Raw genomic sequence first — 25718 nt, 5'->3', positions numbered from 1 at the left:
GTAGTGACAAAACCTGGTCTAATCTGAGTTTTGACAGGTTTTCCTCAGGTTTTAATCTGCCCGCCCCTCATCAATCAACTCTGACATTTGATTACATTTCGTCAGATTGTAATCTGACGAAACCTGTGTTTTTGCGCAAAAAGGTACTAAAACTCAGATTACTCAGGATTTGCCGCCAAATTTTTAATCTGTCAGGGGGGATTTCAGATTATAATCTGACGAATCTGACTCAATGTGAGCAAAGTTCAGGTGATTAAGATCGTAATCTGTGATTAAATTGACCCTCCAAATTTGCCCAGTTAATCCCTTATCTGACATTTGATGACAAACAGTCATACTCTAATCTGACAATTGATGACAAACAGTCATACTCTAATCTGACATTTGATGACAAACAGTCATACTGTAATCTGACATTTGATGACAAACAGTCATACTGTAATTTGACATTTGATGACAAACAGTCATACTGTAATCTGACATTTGATGACAAACAGTCATACACTAATCTGAAATTTGATGACAAACAGTCATACTCTAATCTGACAATTGATGACAAACAGTCATACTCTAACCTGACATTTGATGACAAACAGTCATACTGTAATCTGACATTTGATGACAAACAGTCATACTCTAATCTGACATTTGATGACAAACAGTCATACTGTAATCTGAGATTTGATGACAAACAGTCATACTCTAATCTGACATTTAAAGACAAACAGTCATACTCTAATCTGACATTTCATGACAAACAGTCATACTCTAACCTGACTTTTGATGACAAACAGTCATACTCTAATCTGACTTTCATTGACAAACAGTCATACTCTAATCTGACATTTGATGACAAACAGTCATACTCTAATCTGACATTTGATGACAAACAGTCATACTCTAATCTGACATTTGATGACAAACAGTCATACTCTAATCTGACATTTGATGACAAACAGTCATACTCTAATCTGACATTTGATGACAAACAGTCATACTCTAATCTGACATTTGATGACAAACAGTCATACTCTTAACTGACTTTTAGTGACAAACAGACATACTCTAATCTGACATTTGATGACAAACAGTCATACTCTAATCTGACATTTGATGACAAACAGTCATACTCTAACCTGACTTTTGATGAAAAACAGTCATACTCTAATCTGACATTTGATGACAAACAGTCATACTCTAATCTGACTTTCATTGACAAACAGTCATACTCTAATCTGACATTTGATGACAAACAGTCATACTCTAATCTGATATTTGATGACAAACAGTCATACTCTAATCTGAATTCAAGTGAAAAATAGTCATACTCTAATCTGACTCTTAATGACAATTAGTCATACTCTTTATTCAGACAAATAATAATTTTGATATTTTGATTTTAAAAGCAATAAATTTTACAAAATTGAATAATTTTTACACAAAAAAATATAAAACTATAAAATTAAGTGATGGTACTCTTCCAAAGATTCTGGTTGTTCTAGTTGTGCAAATTGGTCAACAGAAGTAACTATCATAAAAGATTTTGTACTTATGTAACAATCTTTTAATTAAGTTATTCTATTGAAAGTTGTCTCTTTCTTGGTTTCTCATTTCTTTGTTTGTGTGGTAACTGCATCAAAAAATGTTCATCAACAATTTAAAAATAAATTATGATGTAGTTTTAAGATTTTCAAAACCACTTCAACACCAGACTAAAAAAAATTAACAACCTGACATTGAAGTAATTCTAAAATTTTGAGTTAAATCAATTTTTGACAATAGGTAAACTAATTGGAAATGATTACAAATCAAAAAATAATATCTAAAGGGATAATTGCATAAAGTGCATAATTAAAGTTTGATGGCAAGCATAAGTTACAAAATACTATCTAACATATATAATTTTGTAATAAAATGAAAAACAATCAATAGGCACCACTGAACTAGTCATGATATGATTTTCAAGTCTTGATATTTTTAAAACTACCTGGTAGAAAATTGAAATTATTTCAAATGTATGTCCTCTAGATAAACTATTGAACATAAAAAATATGCAGCTCACTAAATTCAAGTTTAAATGCAATTCTTGCAACTACCCCTTTGATGCAAAAAAATAAGGAAAAATTTAATACTATTAATTAGAAATCTATGAATATTTGATTTGAACATTTAATTAAACAAATTAAATAATTTATTAAGCTAAATAATAATAATATTATATCAGAAAAAAAGAAAACTAAAAAACACAGAATATGCAACAATATTTTTTGTTTTTGTTAATGTAGCTAAGATCAAGATTTATATTGTGATATATTTTGAAGTAGTTTCTATATTTCTTTAAATACTCCCCCACCCCCCAAAAAGTTTTTTTGCCGCTTATTTTGAATGTTAGCTATACAAAATTTCTTTTTAAATTACACAACTATGCAACCTTTACTGTAATTTTTTTTACTCCTAGCTGCCACCAATTTTTTTGCACAAAACACATTGTAACATTGATTTTAATCCTACTAAAACCTTTTTTGAATGCCTTAGTACTTATAATCTAAAGTGTTCTTCTAACTTTAATTTTACACAATTTTTAATGAAAATTTTTAAAGCTTTCAGTCTGTATGTTAAGCATGTAACATCCAATCAATATTTTTAAATAATATTCAAAGATTTTAAGCCAACAAATTAGAGATTATAGAACCAGTATAATTTCAAGTCCAATGTCCACTCCCTCTGTGGTTTAAGCAAATATCTTGATTGTTATATAACACAAAAATTTAACCACAAAAACAATTATCTCAAAAAAAAATTTTACCGGAAAGGATATCTAAAAAGATACAACACAAAATATTTTCTCCAACTATATAAATTTTTAGTTTTCTTTTTAAAACTTAAACTTCACTATCTATCTATTGAAAGTAACAATTCATATATTCGTTTCTCCTTATATAAAAGTAACAGGATGTCCATATGGGAGTGTCACTTTGTCTGTTAATACAATGGGATCTCTCTAACTGCTGAACCAGTATGGTTCTAATTAACAATGTAGCTTCTCATAGGTCCTGAGAAGATGTTTTTTACCTTTTCTTTATAAAACTAAAATTGAAAATTAAGGGGAGTTGATTCACCCCCCCCCCCCCTCCAACTATTAGAGGCTTTTAGGAGTGTAGCCGCTCGTTAGGAACAAAATACAGAGAGGGAAAAACCATGGGCATTTTAATACATTATTTCCCAAAGTTTTATAATAACCTTTCCTTGTTCTTTGGCTCGCCAGCTCTGGGGATATTTATTATATTTTTATTGATTGGTTCATAATTTTGAGTGTTCAAACGTTTCAATCACTTATTACAATCTACAGATGGGTTAATTTTGTGTATTATCATTGGGGATATACAACAACAATTTATTGGCCCTTGTCTTATCCCTTTAGATCCCTGAACAAAATAGCAATATCTAATGATACTCAGGGATCCAAAGGGATAAGACAATGGCAGATAAATGGATGTACATATCAATGGCACACAAAATTACACCTTCTGAAGATTAAAATTAGTGGTTGAAACGTTTGAACACTCAATTTAATAACGCAACCAATCATGATTTAGTAAAAGTTGTTAAACCAACGAATGAGAAAACATTATCATAAAACTTTGGGTACCAGTGTTATAAACAGCCCAATGTCAAAGTAGGGAATAAGAAAGTACCCAAAGTTTAATCACCACATTGTCCAGAGAGAGAGTGAACAATGAGCTATTTATTACACTGGTCCCCAAAGTTTTTTAATAACGTTTTCTCATTCGCTGATTTAACATCTTTGGGGACTTTTACTTAAAACAATTGTGTAAACAAAAAAGTGGAAAATCAACCCGCCTTAACATACATCTCCAATGATGATGCACAAAATTACCCCTTCTGTAAATTATAATTTGTAGTTAAAACGTTTGGAGACTCAAAATGAGTAAAAAAGTCCCTAAAGTTGTTATGCCAATGAATGAAAAAACGTTAAAGATTTAACAGGAATTCAAGGGATAAACCAATGGACAAAACATTTATTCATATCCCAAATGATGATAAACAAGAGAATCCTACTGTAGAATAAAATTATTGGTTGAAAAATTTGCACTCTTCTAATGTAGTAAAAAACATTCAAAATTTAATAAGAAAAACCTGTAAGTGTTGTCAACCGAAGATAATTTTGGGTGCCAGCATAATTTAAAGCCCAATGTCCCCTCCCTCCCTGGTCAAAAAGAGAGGGAGGAGACATTGAACTGTATATTACAATGATAACAAAGTTTTAATTCATTTGCTCAACACTTTAGGTACTTTTATCAAATTTGATTAGTCAATTAATATACCAGCAGTGTCCAAATGTGTTAACCAATAATTATAGAGTTCAGAAGGGGTATTTTGATGTATTATCACTTTTTTAAGTTTCGTACTTAAAAAAACCTCTCTTTTGACGAGGAAACATAAAAAAGCGAAGCTCCAAAGTATTAAACCAGGGAAAAGGGATTGGATTCTGACAAACAATTCTAAGTGAAAATTACCCCACAATCTCCTTCCCCTTTTTCTGCTGTTCTTACCCACTTCCCTTCATATACATCAAGAAACAAGTTTTACGCCAACTCTACGACAACAAAAAAATTATCAAAAAAAATGAATATTTGTTGATTATCAATAGGATAATTCTAGCTAACCGGACCGACCCCAATTATAAGTCGCTTTAAAAAAAACCAGGGATCTAAAGGGATAAGACAATGGCTGATAAATTGATGTACTTCCCAGATGGGAGGAAATTGAGGATCTAATGTACTTTCAAAATTTGTTTGGGGAGGGTATATAATAGTTATATGTAGCTGCACATCTTATAAACAAAAGAAAAGCTTCACTACTTACAGATAAATTGTTCATGGTAATAATGTATACATAGATTTAATTATATCTGCGCTACTTGACTTAATTTTTAAAAGCAAAGCTTTTCTATTATTAGTGTCAGTTCGTCCGTACGTAACTGATAGCTTTTCCGTTAATTTAGGCAAGTTAGAATTGTCCTATCGATTTCAAACTTTGCATGATTATTTCTGTAGTAGTTAGGTACGATTTAGAAAGCGTAGCAACTCTATAATCGTTACCAGAATGTCCGTAAGTTCATTTTAAACATGCAGATTCTTATCTTTTTTAACAATATAATTTTATTTTATATCCGATTGACCTGAAATACTGACTCCTAATACAAAAAGGTACAATATTATAAACGAAGCATCTATATAATCAAGTCCTAAAAATGTACGTATGTCCTTAAACAGAATTCTGTATTTAAGAAGTTTTGTTACAACATCCATAAAAGCGAAGCATTGAAACGGTAGGTCAAACGGACATTAACACTTGTATAGTGTCTGAACTGAATAATCAGAATATAAATGTATAAGAGGCGAAGCAAAATTGTAAATAAATTTGTTGAAAAACTGCTTGATACAGGATAATGTTTATGGACATTCTTACATTTTTAGGACTTGATTATAGAGTTGCTTCGCTTGAATATTGTTCTTTGTTGTCTTAGAAAAATCAATGTTTAAAATGGACGTACTGAAATTCTAGAAATGCTTATAGAGTTGCTACTCTTTCTAAATTGTACCTAACTACTACAGGAATCACCATGCAAAATTTGAAATCGATAGGACAATTCTAACATGCCTAAATTAACGAGAAAAAAAACTATCTATCTCGGACGGACGTACGGACCAACCCTAATTATAGAAAAGCTTCGCTTTTAAAAATATACATATAATTTTGTCAAAACTTTTATATTTATATTTTGTAAATTCAGTTCTGATACTTTATAAGAGTTAATGTTCGTCTGTCATACCGTTTCAAGGCTTCGCTTTTATGGATTTTGTCATCCTTGTCACTTCCTAAAAATGCATGTTTATCATTCTTGTTAAAAGCGACGCTATTCTTTTTATATCAAACAAGGATGACAACATCCATAAAAGCGAAGCACTGAAACGGTAGGACAAACGGTAGAGCTGCTTCGCTTAAATATTGTTCTTTGTTGTCCCAGGAATCAATATACCAAAAATCAGATAAAACGGATATTTAGATCACATAAAAATTTGTTTTTAAAAAAGTAAAAAAATCAACATGTTTAAATGGACGTACGGACATTCTGGTAATGATTATAGAGTTGCTACGCTTTCTAAATCGTACCTAACTACTACAGGAATCACCATGCAAAGTTTGAAATCAATAGGACAATTCTAACATGCCTAAATTAACGAATAAAAGCTATCTATCAGGAATCAGTTTTCAAAAAATCAGAAGAATCGGATAATTTTAACATACCAAAATTTGTTGTCAAAAAAGTTAAAAATCGACATGTTTCAAATGCACGTACAGACATTCTGGTATTGGTTATAGAGTTGCTACGCTTTCAAAATTGAACCGAACTACTACAGGAATCATCATGCAAAGTTTGGAATCAATAGGACAATTCTAACCTGTTTAAATTAACGAAAAGAGATAACTCTCTGTGACTGACGTACGGACGTACGGACCGACCCTGATTATAGAAAAGCTTCGCCTTTAACAAGAAAGACAACATCCATAAGAAACAAAGCACAAAACTTATTATTATAGAGAGGATTGTGTCGGCTGATAAAAAAAGAAGAAAATATGAAATAAATTTTAGTACTAAATATTGGGTATAGTCCCTTTCGTGAAAACGCCTCTTAAGGGGCATTTCTTCTTATTTTCACATTAGTTTTTATAATTTATTTTAGGTTAGGTTAGTTTAGGTTTAGTTGATTTTCCCGCATGGTTAGAGCCCCCCGCATGGGCTAGAAATAGGGGAAAAGCTACTGTTAAAATACGACGAAACACCCCTTAAGAGGCATTGCCATGAAAGGGACTATACCCCAAAAAATTAAGCAGTCTGTTAGTTTACAACATTGCATCGCCCTCCATAGAGTTACGGACGGACTGATGGACAAAGAGGTTTATTGAGAGAATTGTAGAGTTCTACACAACTTATAATTATTACTTTGTTTTTATCCAGGGATAATAGGGGATACGTCAATTGACTGCAATGATAATAAATGAACAAAGTTGAGGAAGGGGGAATTACACTAGAACCCAAAGTTTTAAAATCAAGTTTTTAAACGTTGGATTAAAAACTTTGGGTACTTAAATTAAATTTTTATTTGGTAGTTTTTTTAAAAGCTTTCAACTAATAATTTTAATTTACAGAAATGGTAATTAATTATGTTTGTCTTATCCTTTAAGATCCCTGACAAAGTTTCCCCTTCTGTAGATTAAAATTCATGGAAATAAAACAAGATAATGCAGTTATAAAACTTTGGGTACCAATGTAATTTACGGTCAAACGGCCCCTCCCTCAAAAATATAAAAAAGTTTGAAATAATTATGCCTAACAAACAGCAACCCAATTTCAACTATATCCAATGGCCGATTTATTGATGTACATCCCTAATGATGATTTACAAAAGAACTCCTTCTGTAGATTACAATTAGTGGTTGAAACGTTTGGACACTCAACTAAATATTACACAAACCAATCAAAATCTAATAAAGTCCCCAAAGTTGTTAAGCCAACGAATCAGAAACTTTTTAATAAAATTTTGGGGACCTAACTTTCGATAAAGGTATGTGGGGAATCTTAACCCTATCTTATATTTTATTTGTTTAGGGAGGGTAATAAATCAGGGATGTTAAGGGATAAGACGATAATACAATGGACAATAAATTGATGTACATACCCAATGATGATAAACAATTACCCATATTTAAATAAAGTTTATCTGCTACCAACCAAACACAATTCCTTTTTCATTTTAATATTCATATAAAATTGTCTAACATTTTTCCAGTATGGCTTTGAACCGGTATTAATTCCGCGTATATTAATCGGTTTCAAAGCCATACTGAAAATAAAATTACCCCTGTTGTAGATTAAAATTATTGATTGGGCACTACTTGTTTGGAACCAACCAATCAAAAATAGACAAAAGTACCCAAAGTTTTTAAGCTAACCATAGAGCAAGGATAGTAATGAAACTTTGGATACCTGTGTAAATACAGTCCAGTGTACTCTCCCTCCTTGGGTAAAAATGTAATTTACTGCTCAATGATCCCTATATCCCTGGGTATGGTGTGTCTACAAAAGGCAGTGTCCAAACTTTTCCACCGATTATTTTAATCTACAAAGGGGTCCCATTTTTATAATTGTAATTGTGCATATTGTAAACAGTTATCGCGCAAGCAATGTTTTCTACAATATAATAATGTTTTTTTTTCAGTATGACTCATAACCTATCAAGAGGGAAAGCTTAGATTCGTACCCACACTAAAATAGTTACTAAAATAGTTATTTATAGTATCGTATTATAAACACTAAACAGCTTTCCGTGGATTTTAAAATATACAATTGTAAGAGTAAAAATATTTTAAAAATAATGCGTAAAAAACTTCATTTTATTTGCTCAAAGATATGCCTCAAATAAAAAACGTTTTAAGTAAAATGCCACCCCCCTTCTCCTTATACAACCTATCCTGACAACCTGACCCAAAATTAATGGTTTCAGTGCTCATCAAGGTACTTCGAGTGAAAGCGTAAATATTTTATTTTATAGCATCGCATTTATGGATTAATTTTTCTTGTTTTTACTTTAAACTAAATTTTCGTTTTTACAAGGAATCTTAAAGAATAAGACAATGGACAATAAATTGATGAAAATTCCCTATTTACAAACAACTTTGAGGACTCAACTAATCAAAAATTAATAATCTATCATTATTTTCTTAAGTGTTCAAACGTTTCCAACCCTAATTGAAATCTACAGAAGGGGTAATTATGTTTACTATCAATATGGATGTATATTAATTTAACGGCCATTGTCTTATCCCTTTAGATACCTGCGATAATAAAACTTTAATATAAGTACCTAAAGCTTTTGGGCCAACAAACAAGAAAACATGGTTATTAAACTTTGTATATATATAGGGATAATTCAGGGATCTTAAGGGATAAGACAATGATCATTAAAATTACCCCTGTTGTGGAATTAAATTATTTAATGAATTGATTAAAGATTGGGCAAAACAAGTTGGAAACCAACTAATAAAAATCCCTAAAAGATCTTTTATAAAATATGCGTGGTTATAAAACTTTGGGTATCTTTTTCCTCACTCCTTTCCTATAATTGTAATTTACAATGTCCGATGTTCCTTCTCCCTTGGTAAATATCTACAGCGATGGAACAATGTTATGCCAATACTAAAATGGTAGAGATAAGAAAATGACAATAGAATTATCCAGAGAGGGAGGGGACATTAGGCTGTTTATTACACTAGTCCCCAAAGTTTTAAGATGAAGTTTTAATATTCGTTGGCTTAACAACTTTAGGCACTTTCATTGAATTCTAATTGGTTGGTTTATTAATTTGAGTGTCCAAAGGTTTCAACCACTATGGACATTTTACAGAAGTCGTAGTTTTGTGTATTATCTAAGGAGATGTACATCAATTTATCGGCCATTGTCTTATCCCTTTAGATCCCTGATAAACAACAGAGAAACAAAGATGACAAAATTAATAAAATCGAAGCTTTGACGTCCTTGCTTAACCCCCCCCCCCCAATATGGACTTATGAACGCACGGACCAGCTCCAGTTATAAAAAAGCTTCACTTGTAAAAATGTATTATACATTTTTCAGTAGAGCTTCAAAACCGATTAATATCCGCAGGATTAGAATCGGTTCTAAGCCATACTGATTTATGTAATATATAGCATTGTATTACAGATTTCAATGAATATTAAAATAAACATAATTATTCTTTCTATATATATTTTTTTTCATTTTAATATCCGTAGAAAGCCGCAATAATAATAAAACTTTATAAACTTTTGATTAAAAATGTTCTTACCTTAATCATATAGAATTGCCAGTTTTCTTTTCAATAGAGTTTGGCTTTAATAATGCGTAGTTTTATTTTAACGTTACGGCTTTAAATAATTTAGATATCCTTAAAAGTATTACTTATAGAATATAAAATTATTTAGAGGCACCGTTAAAAATACAGTTAGAATTTACTCGATAGAAATGTTTCATTAATTATCAAATAACTCTATATATAACTAAAAATACATTGCACATAATTATAACAATTGCGTGGTTCTCCTATGGTTGCCTTTGGATAACTGACGCGACCCGACACTCATTGTATTGACCGGCGCGCACTTACAAAACACACACACACGCTCGGACACACACGCACGCATGTACACACGGGCACGCACACACACACACACACAAACCAGCCATCAAACTAACCATCCCCTATTAATCTCACAAATTTACCTCTAGTTTTCTCTTCTCACAATCTGACACATGAAAAGAAAAATGCTTAATAAATTGTGCCATTTTGGAGGTAAATTACTGATTAGCTATATCCTTAAAATAATAAAGTAAGGATGTGTCTATCAGTTTGTCTGTACCGAAGGATCTCGCTTACTCTCCTTTACAGGGTAGCTTCTCATAGGTCCTGGGAGGGTTTTAACTATTTTGGGGGAGGGTAACACTACCCTCCTAAGAGAAATCGCCCATAGAAAAAAAATTCCCCCCCAGAAAAATTAATCTATTTTTTTAAACTAAAAATAAAAATAAGGAGCGTCAGCCCCCACCTCCAAAAAAAATTTTAAAAATTCAACTCCTCCCGCCTCAAGTGTCTCTAGAGGCCTCTAGGGGCATAGCCGCTAGTCCTTATAATAAAGTAACAGGCTGTGTGTTTGTCTGTACCAAAGGATCTTGCTAACCGCTGAGCCGATCGGTTCTCCTTAACAGGGTAGCTTCTCATAGGTCCCAAGAAGGTTTATAACTATTTTGGGGGAGGGTACCACCACCCTCTAAAGAAAAATTGGCCCAAGAAAAAATTATTCCAACTCCCCCCTCCCCCAAAATTTTTTACTTTTTCTTTTAAAATCTAAAATAAGAAATTGGGTTATCAAATTCGACTTCCCCCTCTTAAGTGCCCCTAGAGGCCTCTAGGGGGCATAGCTGCTATTAAATAATAAAATGCTTACTTTTTTCAGCATTCTACAACAATATTGTCTGACATGTGAGTTAACAATGGGAAGATAATATTAATCCTCACACATTTATAGTAAAAGTTGCTCATTTCAGAAGAATTGAAGAAACAGTATCATTTGGTTTAAAAGCCAAACAAGCAATAATATATAAGGATTACCTGTAAGTAATATACCTATACACAATATGATTTGATAAATACGTCAAAAAAACATTAATTTGAAATGATGATTATTAGTAAGGTTTTGCTAAAAAATCTGTAAAGGTGTGAGTTTTAAGGCTTAAATATAGTAGTAGCATGATAATATTCACTAAATATTTTTTTAAAGTTAGTATAAATTTTTAGCGTTCTACTACTATTTTTAACTTAAAACTTACAACCTTTACAGGTTTTTAGTGCAACCAAAAAAATCTAACTCTCAGTTATGTGTCATACCCATACTTAAAAAGTCAGGCAGTTTGGGCTCTTTATCTTTCACACACACAGAAAATGAGATAGAAAATACTAGAGGGGGGGGGCGTTCAACGTCCCCCCTCCCCCGACCGTTAAGGGTTAAGTTCCCTGTTCAAACGTTTCAACCACTAATTGCAATCTACAGAAGGGGTAATTTTGTCCATCCCCATTGGTAATGTCTTTTCCCTTTAGATCCCTGTACGGTTATTAGATTGACGTATCTACCAATTTAGGTTCAGATGTATATCTTTAAAGAACAGTGTATGCAGTATAAAGAATTAGATCTCGAAAATTGAAAGATTGGACTCAGCTTTTTGGGAATATACCCGCTGGTCATACCAAGGCTTGTAAAATTTACTCAAAACTTTCATCTGTTATATTTACAGACTTGAACGGATGAACGTCAACATAGAATAACTTTGCACTTTAATAATACACAAATGAATGAATGAGAAAATATGTTTTTAAATATCATGATTTATAAAAAAAAGTTTTGATATTTTTAAAAGAAAATGACTGATAAAACAATGTATAGACTAGATGTGCATATGTCATAGATATCTATTAATTTCAGCAGTCTATCATTCATAGCATCAGAGAAAGTCAAATAACTTTAAAAAGTGTTAATACTTTTCCAGTATAGCTTCAAAACCGATTAAAATCCGCTGGATTAAAAACTGTTCACAGCCATACTGAAAATCATGTATAACATCGTATTATAGAAAATTTTCTGCAAATAGTAAATTGATTATTCTTAATACAATTGATACCAGCACTGTTCGCCCGTGCCTTTGGAGCCTCATAGATAACAAAACTGGAATAATTCTTACAAATTATCTTATTACTATCTACAGCAAGCTGTCTATAAATGATGCAAAAATAACTCTTTTTGCCAGTTATCCCTTAACAGTTGAGCCCCTAGCCGCACCCTTATCAATTTGCCCCCCCCCCTCAATTATCTCAGCGCTTATTAGAGCTAGAAGCTAAAATTTTTTTGTGCATGTCCCAAAGCTAGTAAAAGTGGCTGACTCAGATTAAGACATAAAAAAATTAACCAATGAAAGGCCAGTATACACTGTAATTGACCAATGGTAAAATTTATATTGGCCTCTTATTGGTTAATTTTTTTTTGACGTCATAATCTGAGTCAGCCACTTTTACTTCCATGTCCCTTGTTTGATAATAAGTTTCTGACTATAAGTGAATCAAAGTCAAATTTTGCTTCCTTCAACCTTTTATCTAATAATGTTTGCTTTTAGGTTCTTTTTTACTTAAAAATTTTTAATGGCTGTAATTTTTATTTTTGAAGCTAGAAATACATTAAAAAAAGTATTTATCTTTATGTAAATTTTATATTAGAAGTCTCAAAACAAAAACAAAGCAGCTGCAGCTGTACTTGGCAGCTACTACTAGCTAAAGTTGGGGGTCATGGGAGGCTTTAAAAGATTTCTGGAGACCTAAGGGATCAGGACCTACAGGATCATACCTGGAACCTGAAATTGACTTGAACACCTATATTTCTAATAATGATTTACTACTAGAGGATAATTTAGTATTTTGATTAGATAAAATGCTTTGATTAAGTCAAAAAATATTTTTGCTCTTTACCTGGATGACCCTACCCGGTTTGCTGGCATCCTGTGCCTGCCAGGATGGAGATATTCAAAAAATTCAAACTCTCTGTTATGTGTCATACCCATATTTAAAAAGTCACTCCATCTTTAACACACAGAAATGAGATAGAAAAAACTTGAGGGCTAAAGTTTATCAAATTAATTAATTATTTCATATTGACCCCCCCCCCCCCTCTATCTCGGCTCCTGTTACAGATAAATTTTTTTTCTGGTGGTTCATGTGTATTTTTAGAGTCATAGCGGTCAGACCGCTCCTTAGCCGCTTTTTAGCGGCCAGCCGCTAAATATTAAAACAGCTGTAGAGCGTCCAATTTTGCAGCTAGGATGACCAAATTTTAGGACGAACTTTTATTTTTCATAACAAAAAATTACTTTTTTTGATCATCGCCGAAAAACGGCAAATAACGAGAACCATTATTTTTGGCGGTTACGGCGGTAAAACGGCGGTTGGCGGCGCCAATTATTATTTTTATCTGTTTATTGTTGCTCAAGGATGTACCAAACAAATTTATAGTCTCTAGCTGTAATAGAAGCCACGATAATCATGATATATGTCTGTAGTAAAAGCCGAACAAAAATCGGTCATAAAGTTGGTCAGTTAGCAGTCAAACGGTCATATCACCACTTTTCTCAGAAGATCATTGATATCTAAGTATTCACCAAAAAAATTTTAGGTTTCTACCTTATACACAAAAGACATAATGTAGAAATGAAGATTTATTTAGATTTTTTTTCTAAATTTGGTGCCACCTAACCGACTTTGACAAGACGCCACGACCGACACAGACCAGATATCCTTATAAGATCAACTCTTGCCAACGTATAATTACTAAACTTAAAAAGTCATAAAGTCACAACTAACAAAATCTCTATCTTACCTACAAAAAAAATGACATTGAAAAAACTAGAGGTGGGGGTCAATATGACCCCCCCCCCCAATCTGTAAGGGTTAATGTTGTGTGGGTGAGTTGCACCTGGACTGAACAGTCAACTTGTCAACTCAAGGCCAGACTCTTGGTCCTTCACCTCATACCTGTAGTATAGTACATTACAGACAACCAACCCTTTGATTGCACGATCTTTGTCTGGAGATCCTAACTGTGCATGGCAATGAATTGCGCCTGTTTTGGGCCAAGGCATTCCCCCTACTCTGCATTTTTTTTATGTCCTGTGACAAACAATGCAGGTAGGTACCATTACTACCGTCTTTGGTATGACGTGGATTCGAGTTGCATCCTTCCCAACAGTTTCCTTGACACTTTAATTAGAACCTGTGGGTCATTTACACATCAAACTTAAAGGTGGAGAGTTAAGGTTTTGTGATTTTTTGGTCATGGTGTTATTGCAACATTTAATGCAACCAAAGCATGAACATGACGCTGTATCAGCAATGACTGAAGCCACATCAAATCCTAGGGACTTTTCAATGCAACCTAGGATCTAACATGACTCCTAGTCATTGAACTAACAAACGCCACTAATACACTATTGAGCTTCTACACAATGCTAGTCCAGAATGACTTTTTAATCAACCTATGACCTTACAGCGTTTTTCGATCACTAGTGCACCATGCCAAGGACCTCCCATGCATACCTGATTTAGGGCTAAGGCTTCCCCCCTACTCTTACTCCAATCTCTAACGCCTGAAAGAGCAGCAGTAGGTACTAATTTTACATCTTTAGTATGAATTCTGGTAACAATGTGTCAGAATAGGTAATTGCCCCAACTCTGACTCTATGTCACTAAATGTCATATATGAATTCTGGTACCAATGTGTCAGATTAGGTAATTTCCCCAACTCTGACTCTATCTCACTAAATGTCATATATGACTTTTGGTAACAATGTGTCAGATATGGTAATTGCCCCAACTCTGACTCTATGTCACTAAATATCATACATGACTTTTGGTGATATTGTGTCAGATTAGGTAATTTGCTCAACTCTGACTCTATTTCACTAAATGTCATATATGACTTTTGGTGATATTGTGTCAGATTAGGTAATTTCCCCAACTCTGACTCTATGTCTCTAAATGTCATATATGACTTTTGGTGATATTGTGTCAGATTAGGTAATTTGCTCAACTCTGACTCTATTTCACTAAATGTCATATATGACTTTTGGTAACAATGTGTCAGATATGGTAATTGCCCCAACTCTGACTCTATGTCACTAAATGTCATATATGAATTCTGGTAACAATGTGTCAGATTAGGCGATTTCCTCAACTCTGACTCTATGTCACTAAATATCATATATGACTTTTGGTGATATTGTGTCAGATTTGGTAATTTCCCCAACTCTGACTCTATGTCACTAAATGTCATATATGACTTTTAGTGATATTGTGTCAGATTAGGTAATTTCCCCAACTCTGACTCTATGTCACTAAATGTCATATATGAATTCTGGTAAAAATGTGTCAGATTAGGCGATTTCCTCAACTCTGACTCTCTATCACTAAATGTCATATCTGACTTTTGGCAACAATGTGTCAGATTAGGCGATTTCCTCAACTCTGACTCTCTGTCCCTAAATATCATATCTGACTTTTGGCAACAATGTGTCAGATTAGGTAATTTCCCCAACTCTGACTCTATGTCACTAAATATCATACATGACTTTTAATGATATTGTGTCGGATTAGGTAATTTTCTCAACTCTGACTCTATTTCACTAAATGTCATATATGACTTTTGGCAACAATGGGTCAGATTAGGTAATTTCCCCAACTCTGACTTTATATCACTAAATGTCATATATGACTTTTAGTGATATTGTGTCAGATTAGGTAATTTCCCCAACTCTGACTCTATGTCACTAAATGTCATATATGACTTTTAGTGATATTGTGTCAGATTAGGTAATTTTCTCAACTCTGACTCTATTTCACTAAATGTCATATATGACTTTTGGCAATAATGTGTCAGATAAGGTAATTTCCCCAACTCTGACTCTATGTCTCTAAATGTCATATATGACTTTTGGTGATATTGTGTCAGATTTGTTTGCATTGCCAAAAATGAGAAAATAACCTGACATAATGTCACTAGTAGTATGGGGTAGGATTGTAATTTCACCAACTCTAACTCTATGTCACTAAATGTCATATATGCACAGTGGGATCTTTTGCCAAAAAACGGGACATTAAGGGTAGACAAAAGTAAACATCAATAAAAAAGCTTGTATTTGACGAAATGATGTAATTTCTTTTGCTTTAACTCAAAAATAACATAAATTTTGCTCCTGTTAACTTCTAATGTGCATTTGGTAAGTACGTCTGGCGGTTTTGGAGGAGCGAAGCTACTCTATTTTTAAAAAATCTATAAACCTTCATAACTTTAGTTAGGATAGGAATATTTTAACAAAATCAACGTCTATGTAAATGTTTCTTCAATGCAAACAATGTTTGTAAACAAGAATATAGCGTCAGGTGCACCCATTTTGAGTCCTGGCATTTTTAGGTAGGTCCAGTATAAGTAAAATAGGACACTTATAAGGCATGTTTTCAAATTTTTTTTTACAGATATAAACAACAATAACATAATTTTCAAAACACTTTTGATTTTGTGTTAATACCTTTATTCTAAGTCTAGCTATCTTCATTTAAAGTTTGTATAAGAATATTAACATAATTACTTAAATTATATTCTCTCTCAAACGTATATTTCTCTCTCTCTCTCTGATGCGTATATAATGTTTTTGCAATATTATAATTAATCCCCAGATTTGAATTTCTGCTGGACCAAAACCAGTTAGAACTACAAATTTTTTTAGAACACATGAAATTTAGCAAATTTAATTGCTAAAATAAAAGTATTTATAAGTAATCTTTATTGAACGACTCCTTTATCCCTTAAATGTCCATTAAAACCGCGAGAACGGCAAAATCGTTAAAAATCACGCCAACGTCGGCAAATAACGGCGAAACGGTTCGCCAGAGGCAAATGATGCATAAGTCAAGAAAGATCCGCCTTAAAAAGTTTGAAAATATTGCAAAGATGACTTTGGGCTCTAAAATGACTCCTTCCCCCTCTATCGAAGGAAAATTTGAAATTAACAAGAACAAAATTGTTCAAACCATGCAATGTAAAATGCTCAATTACTCAAAAACGGACAAGAGGCCCCAGGTTGTGAAAACTGTTTGATACACAATACATGTTGTATATTGAAATTATTATTGCAAAACCCGGGGCCTTCTGTCCGTTTTTGGGGTTAAAAATCTTAATATTTTTGGTGAAATTTTCTCACAAAATGTCAATTTACACCACCAAAAAAATATTTTTTTAAATTTTTTCTTTAATAAGACATTGGTACAGGTATCTGAAAAGTACCTCAATAAATTTTTTTTTTCATAACATGAACATAATGTATTTTGTTGCTTTGAAAAAATTGTGTAAAAAAATCTGGAAAATCATCAAAACTGAAAAGAAATTTTTCACTACCTTTTTTGAAAATGGCATAAACCCGCCAAAAATTAATATTTTTTAAAAATTTCTTTTCTAGCTGTCTACTTACAGTCATTATTAGGTCCTAGGATAGACAAAAGTCGATTTTAGATTTTTTGGATGTCCCGATTTTTTTCAAAAGATCTCACTGTGATATGAATTCTAATAACAATGTGTCAGATTAGGTAATTTCCCAAACTCTGACTCTATGTCACTAAATGTCATATATGACTTTTAGTGATATTGTGTCAGATTAGGTAATTTCCCCAACTCTGACTCTATGTCACTAAATGTTATATATGACTTTTAGTGATATTGTGTCAGATTAGGTAATTTTCTCAACTCTGACTCTATTTCACTAAATGTCATATATGACTTTTGGCAATAATGTGTCAGATTAGGTAATTTCCCCAACTCTGACTCTATGCCACTAAATGTCATATATGACTTTTAGTGATATTGTGTCAGATTAGGTAATTTCCCCAACTCTGACTCTATGTCACTAAATGTCATATATGACTTTTAGTGATATTGTGTCAGATTAGGTAATTTTCTCAACTCTGACTCTATTTCACTAAATGTCATATATGACTTTTGGCAATAATATGTCAGATTAGGTAATTTCCCCAACTCTGACTCTATGTCTCTAAATGTCATATATGACTTTTGGTGATATTGTGTCAGATTTGTTTGCATTGCCAAAAATGAGAAAATAACCTGACATAATGTCACTAAATTTCAGATTGAAATCTGAACTTTGGTCAAATTTTGTCATATCTGAACTTTGGTAACAAAGAGTCATATTGAGACAGATTTAAATCTGAAATCTAGTGACTGTTGATTTCTAATCTGACCGAAAAGGGGTAAAAACTACTAGGGTATCGTAAAAGCTGTAAATAAATACTGTATTGCGTTTTATTGTTCTTATTTTCTTTTATATATAGTATTTTATGAAATTCCTATAAATAAAAAAAAAACACTTTAAATATAAAGGATAAAAATCTATAAATGATATATCTCAAGATAAATATATTTAAAAATTTACAAAATCCGCTACTAAACAAGGAAGAAATAACGAACGATATGTAACGTGTTTAAAGAGCTTTAGAGTAACTATGCTTCTACTAAACCTAACCTGAATTTCTCTCATTCTAGACATCCAAATCTCAGCTCTGTAAAAAAGACATATTTAATGTTAGTTGGACTATAACAACACATTTGATAAACTAGCAGACTTTTAAGTTTAGAAAATCATGGAAAATTACACAAAAAAGTTTTGTCTACAATTCTTTCTTGGTTATTTTTGTCTTTCACTATTGAATATTTAGTATTTTCCTAAACCTTATAGAATCCCAATGAATAAATAAACATAGATTTGGTTACATAACAAAAGGATAACAATATCTAAACTAAAAATAATTTTTGTGTTTTTGTAGTAAAAAAAAAATAAAAGCGGTTAGATAAACAAAAGTTTTGAAATTTAATATTAAATTTTATAGAATGCTAGGTTAGGTCAATTAGGGGTCAAAAGAGTCCCAAAGTGGTAGTGTCCCGTCGTGATTGGACCCAGCATTATAATGGCCCCCGCAAGAAATACATGGTAGGTCGGAGAAAAATTATATCTTAAGAGTTCCAAAGATTTAATTTATAATACACATTTAAAGATAAATACTGTTTATAACTTCGATATAACAAAAAAGAATTTCCATACAACGTTTCTAACTTTCTATAATTTATTATCATTGCTATCATTTACAAACATGTGGTCAGACATTACCTAGTCATAGAGTAGAAGAGCTGTCAAACAATAAAAAAAACTTACTTTTCATCCTCAGTAAAAGTTGTTGTATTTGACCAAACTCCATTCTTTAAAAATATTATGTCTTTGAATTTTAAGAATAAATATGTGAATCGTTTAATGTTAATCTGTATTTAAGAATATCCATTTAAGAACAGAAATATGAAAAAAGTGTTATTTTTAATAAATGTAATGGGAGGGTGGTGGTAACCTCACCCAAAATAGTTAAAAACCTTTCAAGGACCTATAAGAAGCTATATTGTAAAGGAGAACCTTATAAATTCAGCGGTTATTTAGATCCTTTGGTACAGACAACCAGACACAGTTTCTGTTGCTTTTATATAAGGATTTGAGAATTAATAGAAATGTTTTACCTGGAAATCTGAGGGACAAGACCACTCTGGAAGTGCCAGGATGGCAAAGGTAGGCACCAAGAAGGAAAAGGTTCCGCCCTTGAAGTAGAAAAATTAAAAATAAAATTTTATTCTCTAGCAGTTATTGAATATAAATACTTATATAATACTGCTGCGCTCCTGGCATATAGCCTAAAACCATTCTGGGACCTCTTTGAAGCTTCCTTTAACTGTAGAACTCTATCAAATGTGACAGCCTTACTACTTTTTAGATTTTATTTGGAAATGTTAATAGTAATAATAATATTTTCGATTATAATTTACCTATTATTTTTTATCAAGGTAAAAAAACACATAAAACATATTTGTTTATTTATGCACTTATAAGAGGGAGGAAGTGGACACTGGACTTTTAATTATATATACTGGCATCCAAAATTTGTAGGACTTTGATTCATTTGCTGAAAACGTTATGGGACTATGATTAAATTTATTTTATAACACATTATTTCACCCATTGTCTTATCCCTTAAGGCTCCTGACTATTGTGAATAACTAATCTGTATATAAAAAATCTGTATGTAAAAGCTCATAATATATTTATGGTGCATGTACATAATACATAAATATCCAGAAAGAGGACCTACGGAGTTTGGTTTTGGCCCTAAAATTACAATTTTATCTGTAATCCTAAGGAATAGGATAATGGACGATAAATTGATTTACATACCTAATGATGATTAACAAATTACACTTTTTGAATGGCAAAAAATAGTGGCTGAAACGTTAATAAACAATCTAATCGAAACTTACCCAACGTTTTTAAGCCAATAAATGAGAAAACGTGATAATTTTTTTATTTTAAATCTTTTGTTGGTTTATTCTTAAAATCTATTCTTGTCTATTCATTAAGATCACTCTAACCACTTATACGATAGATTACTACATAACTGTTCCGTTGTGGTTTCAGCTATTTCATTTCCAAACTTAAGTTTTGATAGTTTCCGACTATTTTTTGTTCTGATTTGAGAATCTCATGCTTAAAAATCCGTGGATATATATTCATGTACATTAACTCATGTATTAGTGCATGTAAAAGTAAATATGATTTCTTTAGAAAAACACACATAAAAAAATACACAAATAATTTGGAGTAAAATATAAAAAAATTATGAAAATTATTTCTTTAAAAATAAAAATAATTATATAATTATCCCTTATACAGATTAGGATTATTGATGGAAAAGATTGGACACTGCTAGTTTGCCTATTGTTGTACAACTTAATGAACAGACATATCCTATTAAATTATAGAGTAGCTGCACTACAAATTTTAAAATGCAAGTTATTCTAAATTAGCTTTGTCACAAAACCTAAGACGGGTCATTTGATTATTTCAATAAAACAAGTCCAGCAAGTATGAAAATATGCATAAGAGCTTAGAATAACAGTAATGAATATACAGACCACTAAACCACACACATACACGCTTACAGTAGCTAAAGAAATGATAACAATTGGTTATTCTATTTACAAAATATGTCATAGGATTTAATATTCTTTTTTTTATCTAATAACAGAGTATAGTACTTTTTATTTAACAATTTTACAGTTGATTTTTATCTTATTTCAAAAGTTGCTGTTTATTTAATGCATTGTAAACATATTCAATTACAATTACTCTACATAAAATGACGTACAGACAAAAGAAAAGAAAACCAAATGTAAAGTAGCTGTGCTACCATACAGAAAAAGTAGAATCATGAGAGAGTCATTTGTAGAAACTCAATTAACCTTTTTTCCAGACATTAAGGCAATTACTTCTCATCTGTTTTCATACGGTGCATCTCAAAAAATGTCCCTTACTTTTTGAGACTTTCTGAATATATACAGCCCAGAAAATTTCAGAAAAAATGCTTCTTTGACATAAAGACATGGCAAAACATCAACAAATAAGAGACAATTACTTCTCATCTGTTTTCATACGGTGCATCTCAAAAAATGTCAATTACTTATTGAGACTTTCTAAACTACATACAGCCCACACAATATATGGTAGGTACATATCTCAAAAAATGCTCTCTGACTGACATAAAGACATGGCAAAACATAATAAAAATATATTTCATTTGAATCATCTTAAAAAATGTCAATTGATTATTTAGACTTTCTGTAAATGCTTACTCGAATTATGAAAAGTATCTCAAAATATGCTACTTCAAAATATCAATTTCTTTATATCTATTTTTATAGTATGGATTTCTAAAAAAATATCTATTTATATTTTAGACTATCTAAACTACAACCCTAAACAATATATATGAGTTATCTCAAGAAATGTTTTTTTAGATAGGGACATAAGCGAAATAACATCAACAATATGGCAATAAATTCTCATATTTTTTTATTATTTTACTGCAAAAACTTCAACAAAATCAGAGGAAAGTGTCTAGAAAAATGCTCATTTAAAATAAAGACATAGTGAAATTACAGCAATAAGATTAAGGTAATAACTTTTTATCTAATTTTGAACTATGTGTAGATCTCAAAAATTGCTGTATAGACATTGCAACATATCAAACTCATTACAAAAACTGAGATTAACCACCACATGCCTTTTTTTTCTCTTTCCCTTTTTTTCTCATGATCCTCTCTCTTTACTCTCACCTTAATATTAGGAAAATGTAATTATACACACACTGTGTTCATAAGCCAGAAAGTTGGAGGTGAATTCTAAACAAAATAAATACAAAAGTAATTTTTATTTTAGAATCATAATTCAATCCATTTTAAGCTTAAGGAACTTTTATTAAGTCCGTTTCTGAAAGTTTTATATTTAAATTTGTTTGTAAAAAAAGCACATTTTACACCTAGCTATCTGTCAATTAATTTTTTTTCTCAGAAACATAGCATGCACTGTATAAGAAGTGATAGGTTAGATAGGTTTAAACATACCATACTTACAGCTTTCTATCATTTCATTAACAAACTTTTTCCACTAGTATAGCGTTCACTATATAAGAAGTGATGTTAAGATTAGGTTTAAATATACCATACACTCAACTATCTATCCATTCATCAACTTATTTGTCCACGGGCATAGCGTGCACTGTGTAAGAAGATATATAAGTTAGATAGGTTTAATAATAACATACTTACAGTTATCTATCCAATTATTAACTTATTTTGTCTACTGGCATAGCGTGAACTGCGTAAGAAGTGATGTAAAGTTAGATAGGTTTAAACATACCATACTTCCAGGTACATATCCATCCATTGACTTATTTTGAGCACTAGCATGGCGTGTTTAAACATGGTTTAAACATACTCCCAGCTATATATCCATTCATTAACTTATTTTGTCTACTGGCATATCGTGCACTGTGTAAGAAGTAATGTAAAGATAGATAGGTTTTGAGATGCCATAATTCTAACTAGCTATCCATGTATTAACTTATTTTGACCACTAGCATGGCGTGCTCTGTATAAGAAGTGATGTAAAGTTAGATAGGTTTAAACATACTATACACCCAACAAATCTATCCACTCATGTCAAACTTTTGCTTAATGTACTTTTTTTCTGTAAATGAAATTTACTTAAAAGGTCGTAAAGTATTATAGCTTCTTTTTTTCCTTATTTTCAATAGAGCGCTACTATCCAACTAAAACTATCCGTTCTCAATTACAAACTACTTGACTTATTTATAATTGGAATACTTTTTTTAAATTATCATTTTATTATAATGAGGTACTTCTGTTTGTTAAGATCACAAAAGCGAATCAGTTCAGACCCGGGGATGATTTAGTTTCAGTCCTAGGATGGTTTTTGGCTTTTTTTCTACTATATCCCACAAACAGACCAACTATAATTTATGTATACTAGCGGTTACGCCCCTAGAACCAATAGGTCATCTTTTGTTGGGAAGGTGAAGATACCCTCCCTAAAAACAGTTAAAAACCTTCCCTGGACTTAAAAAGGAGAACCAAATTGGTTCAGCAGTTAGGGAAATCCTTCACTTCAGGCCAAAAAAGCTTACTTCTTAATATAATATCTAGTATAGAATTTTAAAAGAGGAAAATTGTGATAAGAATCATGTTTCATTTAAGTTAAGATTTGTTGAAAGTTATCTATGTTGAAATTATACATATAAGCTTTATTTAGTTTATTTCCTTACATTTAGACATAATCGTAGATGTTTTTACAAACATGGTAAAAACACATATTATCATTCTACTTTAAAAATAAGCACTCGAAAGTTTTATAGAAAATGTTCTCTCGTTAATTTGGTTATTTTTATTAAATCTCAATTTGTTTGTCCAAACTTTAACTGTCAAAGAAAAGGTTATTTTGTATTTTAATTGAGAGGGGTGGGGGTGGGTTGGGCATCAATTTATTAATAATTGTATTATCTTTTAAATTCCCTAATATTCGTTAACAATGAATGAACATCTTTTTGTTTCTTCTAAATGTGAGCTAGACTGTTCAGACATGCATAAACAAAACTAAAATTATAATTACAAACTCAAATAAATGAAGAAACAGAGATTTATACCTTATGCTTAGGGAGGGAAGGGACACAGTGGTATCCAATTGAGCTTTATAACCACGTCATGTTATTTTCAGGCTTAAAACTATTAGGTACTTTTATTTAATTGTCATCAGTTAGTTCCAAACTAGCAGCGTTCAAACTTTTCAACCAATAATTTCAATCTAAACAATGGGTAATTTTGTTTATTTGGTTGGTTGGTTGGTTAGCCACTGCGGGATGGAGCCGTTCCATTATTAATAAAAATCATGTTTATCATGATTGATGATGTAAATCAATTACTCTACGTTGTCTTATCCCCTAAGATCCCTGCTTTACTACAAACCATGCAAATTCATATAAATTAGATACACCACGAATTTTGTTATATTTAAGTTCAGAAAGTGGAAGCATAAAGCTAAATATAGAGCATTGATACAAATCACAATACTAAAATAATACATATTCTAGTTTTTAAAGTAAATTTATTTAATCTTTCCAAAAACTTTAAGGCAAGGGCCCCTATTTAAAAAACCTAACCAGGTACCTTTTCATCTGCACTATGCCTTTTCTAAATTCCTTTCAAAATTGGCACAACTTGTAAGGATTGGTTTTTGTATTCCAATATGACTAATTTCCTTGGGTCAATTTATACATTTATGTTTATTTTGAAACATAAATTTACATTTTCCTGCCTTTTGGTTGAAATAAGAACTTTATGTAAAAGTAATTTTGGTAGCATAGCTACTCTATAACAAGAGTATGTTTGTTTAGTCAATTCCTTTTATAAGACAAAAAGAAAGCATTCTAACATAAATATTGGTTGATGCAGTGAATCTACACGTTATTGTTTTATTTAGAGCAGTATGACATATTTATTTATAAGTAGGGGCAAGCAAATAATTTTAACTGAAATATTTTTTCCAGTCCCCTTTCATCCCTAAATCAGTTACACCCCCGACAAATTGTCCAAAATTGCATTATATTGATCTGTCAAGGCCACTTTTCACACGTTTTACCTCCAAAGTTTACATTTATACATATTGTAAATATAGAAAAGATGTAAAAAATGTTTTTGTTTTGTAAAGTAAAGTAAACACAAATTCATGAAGTATATAACGCACTAAAGTTGGGTAGATGGACAACTTTCTTTACTATTAGATTCACGGATATTATGACTGACGATGAACGATATGTTATTCTCATCCCCTTCCCTCTTAAACTATTCATCTAAATTGGTAAATTACACTGGCACCCAAAGTTTTATAACAACGTTATTTTTTAGTTTGCCATAATAATGGACTTCGATTAATGTTTGGTTCTAAACAATTAGAAATTTATTCTAAAGAGGTTTTTTATCATTATTGAGCCTGTTTATCAATTTAACCTCCAGTGTCTTATCCCTACAGT

At 31.5% G+C, this 25718-nt stretch overlaps 1 protein-coding gene across 1 annotated transcript in view; it reads right to left on the bottom strand.

The window, feature by feature from the left end:
• The window catches only part of LOC145311907 (solute carrier family 23 member 2), an 89744-nt gene that overhangs the window by 35550 nt on the left and 28476 nt on the right, over positions 1-25718 (bottom strand). Inside the window, exons 6-8 of the mRNA XM_080150946.1 lie at positions 19804-19881; positions 19454-19497; positions 18767-18803 (exon numbers count right to left, since the gene is read on the bottom strand). Of these exons, the coding sequence (XP_080007072.1) occupies positions 18767-18803; positions 19454-19497; positions 19804-19881 (159 nt within the window). The remainder of the gene's footprint in view (positions 1-18766; positions 18804-19453; positions 19498-19803; positions 19882-25718) is intronic.

The sequence above is a fragment of the Acartia tonsa genome, chromosome 2 (genome assembly GCF_053477335.1).
Source record: "Acartia tonsa isolate MP-2025a chromosome 2, ASM5347733v1, whole genome shotgun sequence".
NCBI lineage: Eukaryota > Metazoa > Arthropoda > Copepoda > Calanoida > Acartiidae > Acartia > Acartia tonsa.
Note: the sequence above shows the minus strand (reverse complement) of the source record. Positions and strands in the feature narration are given on the sequence as shown.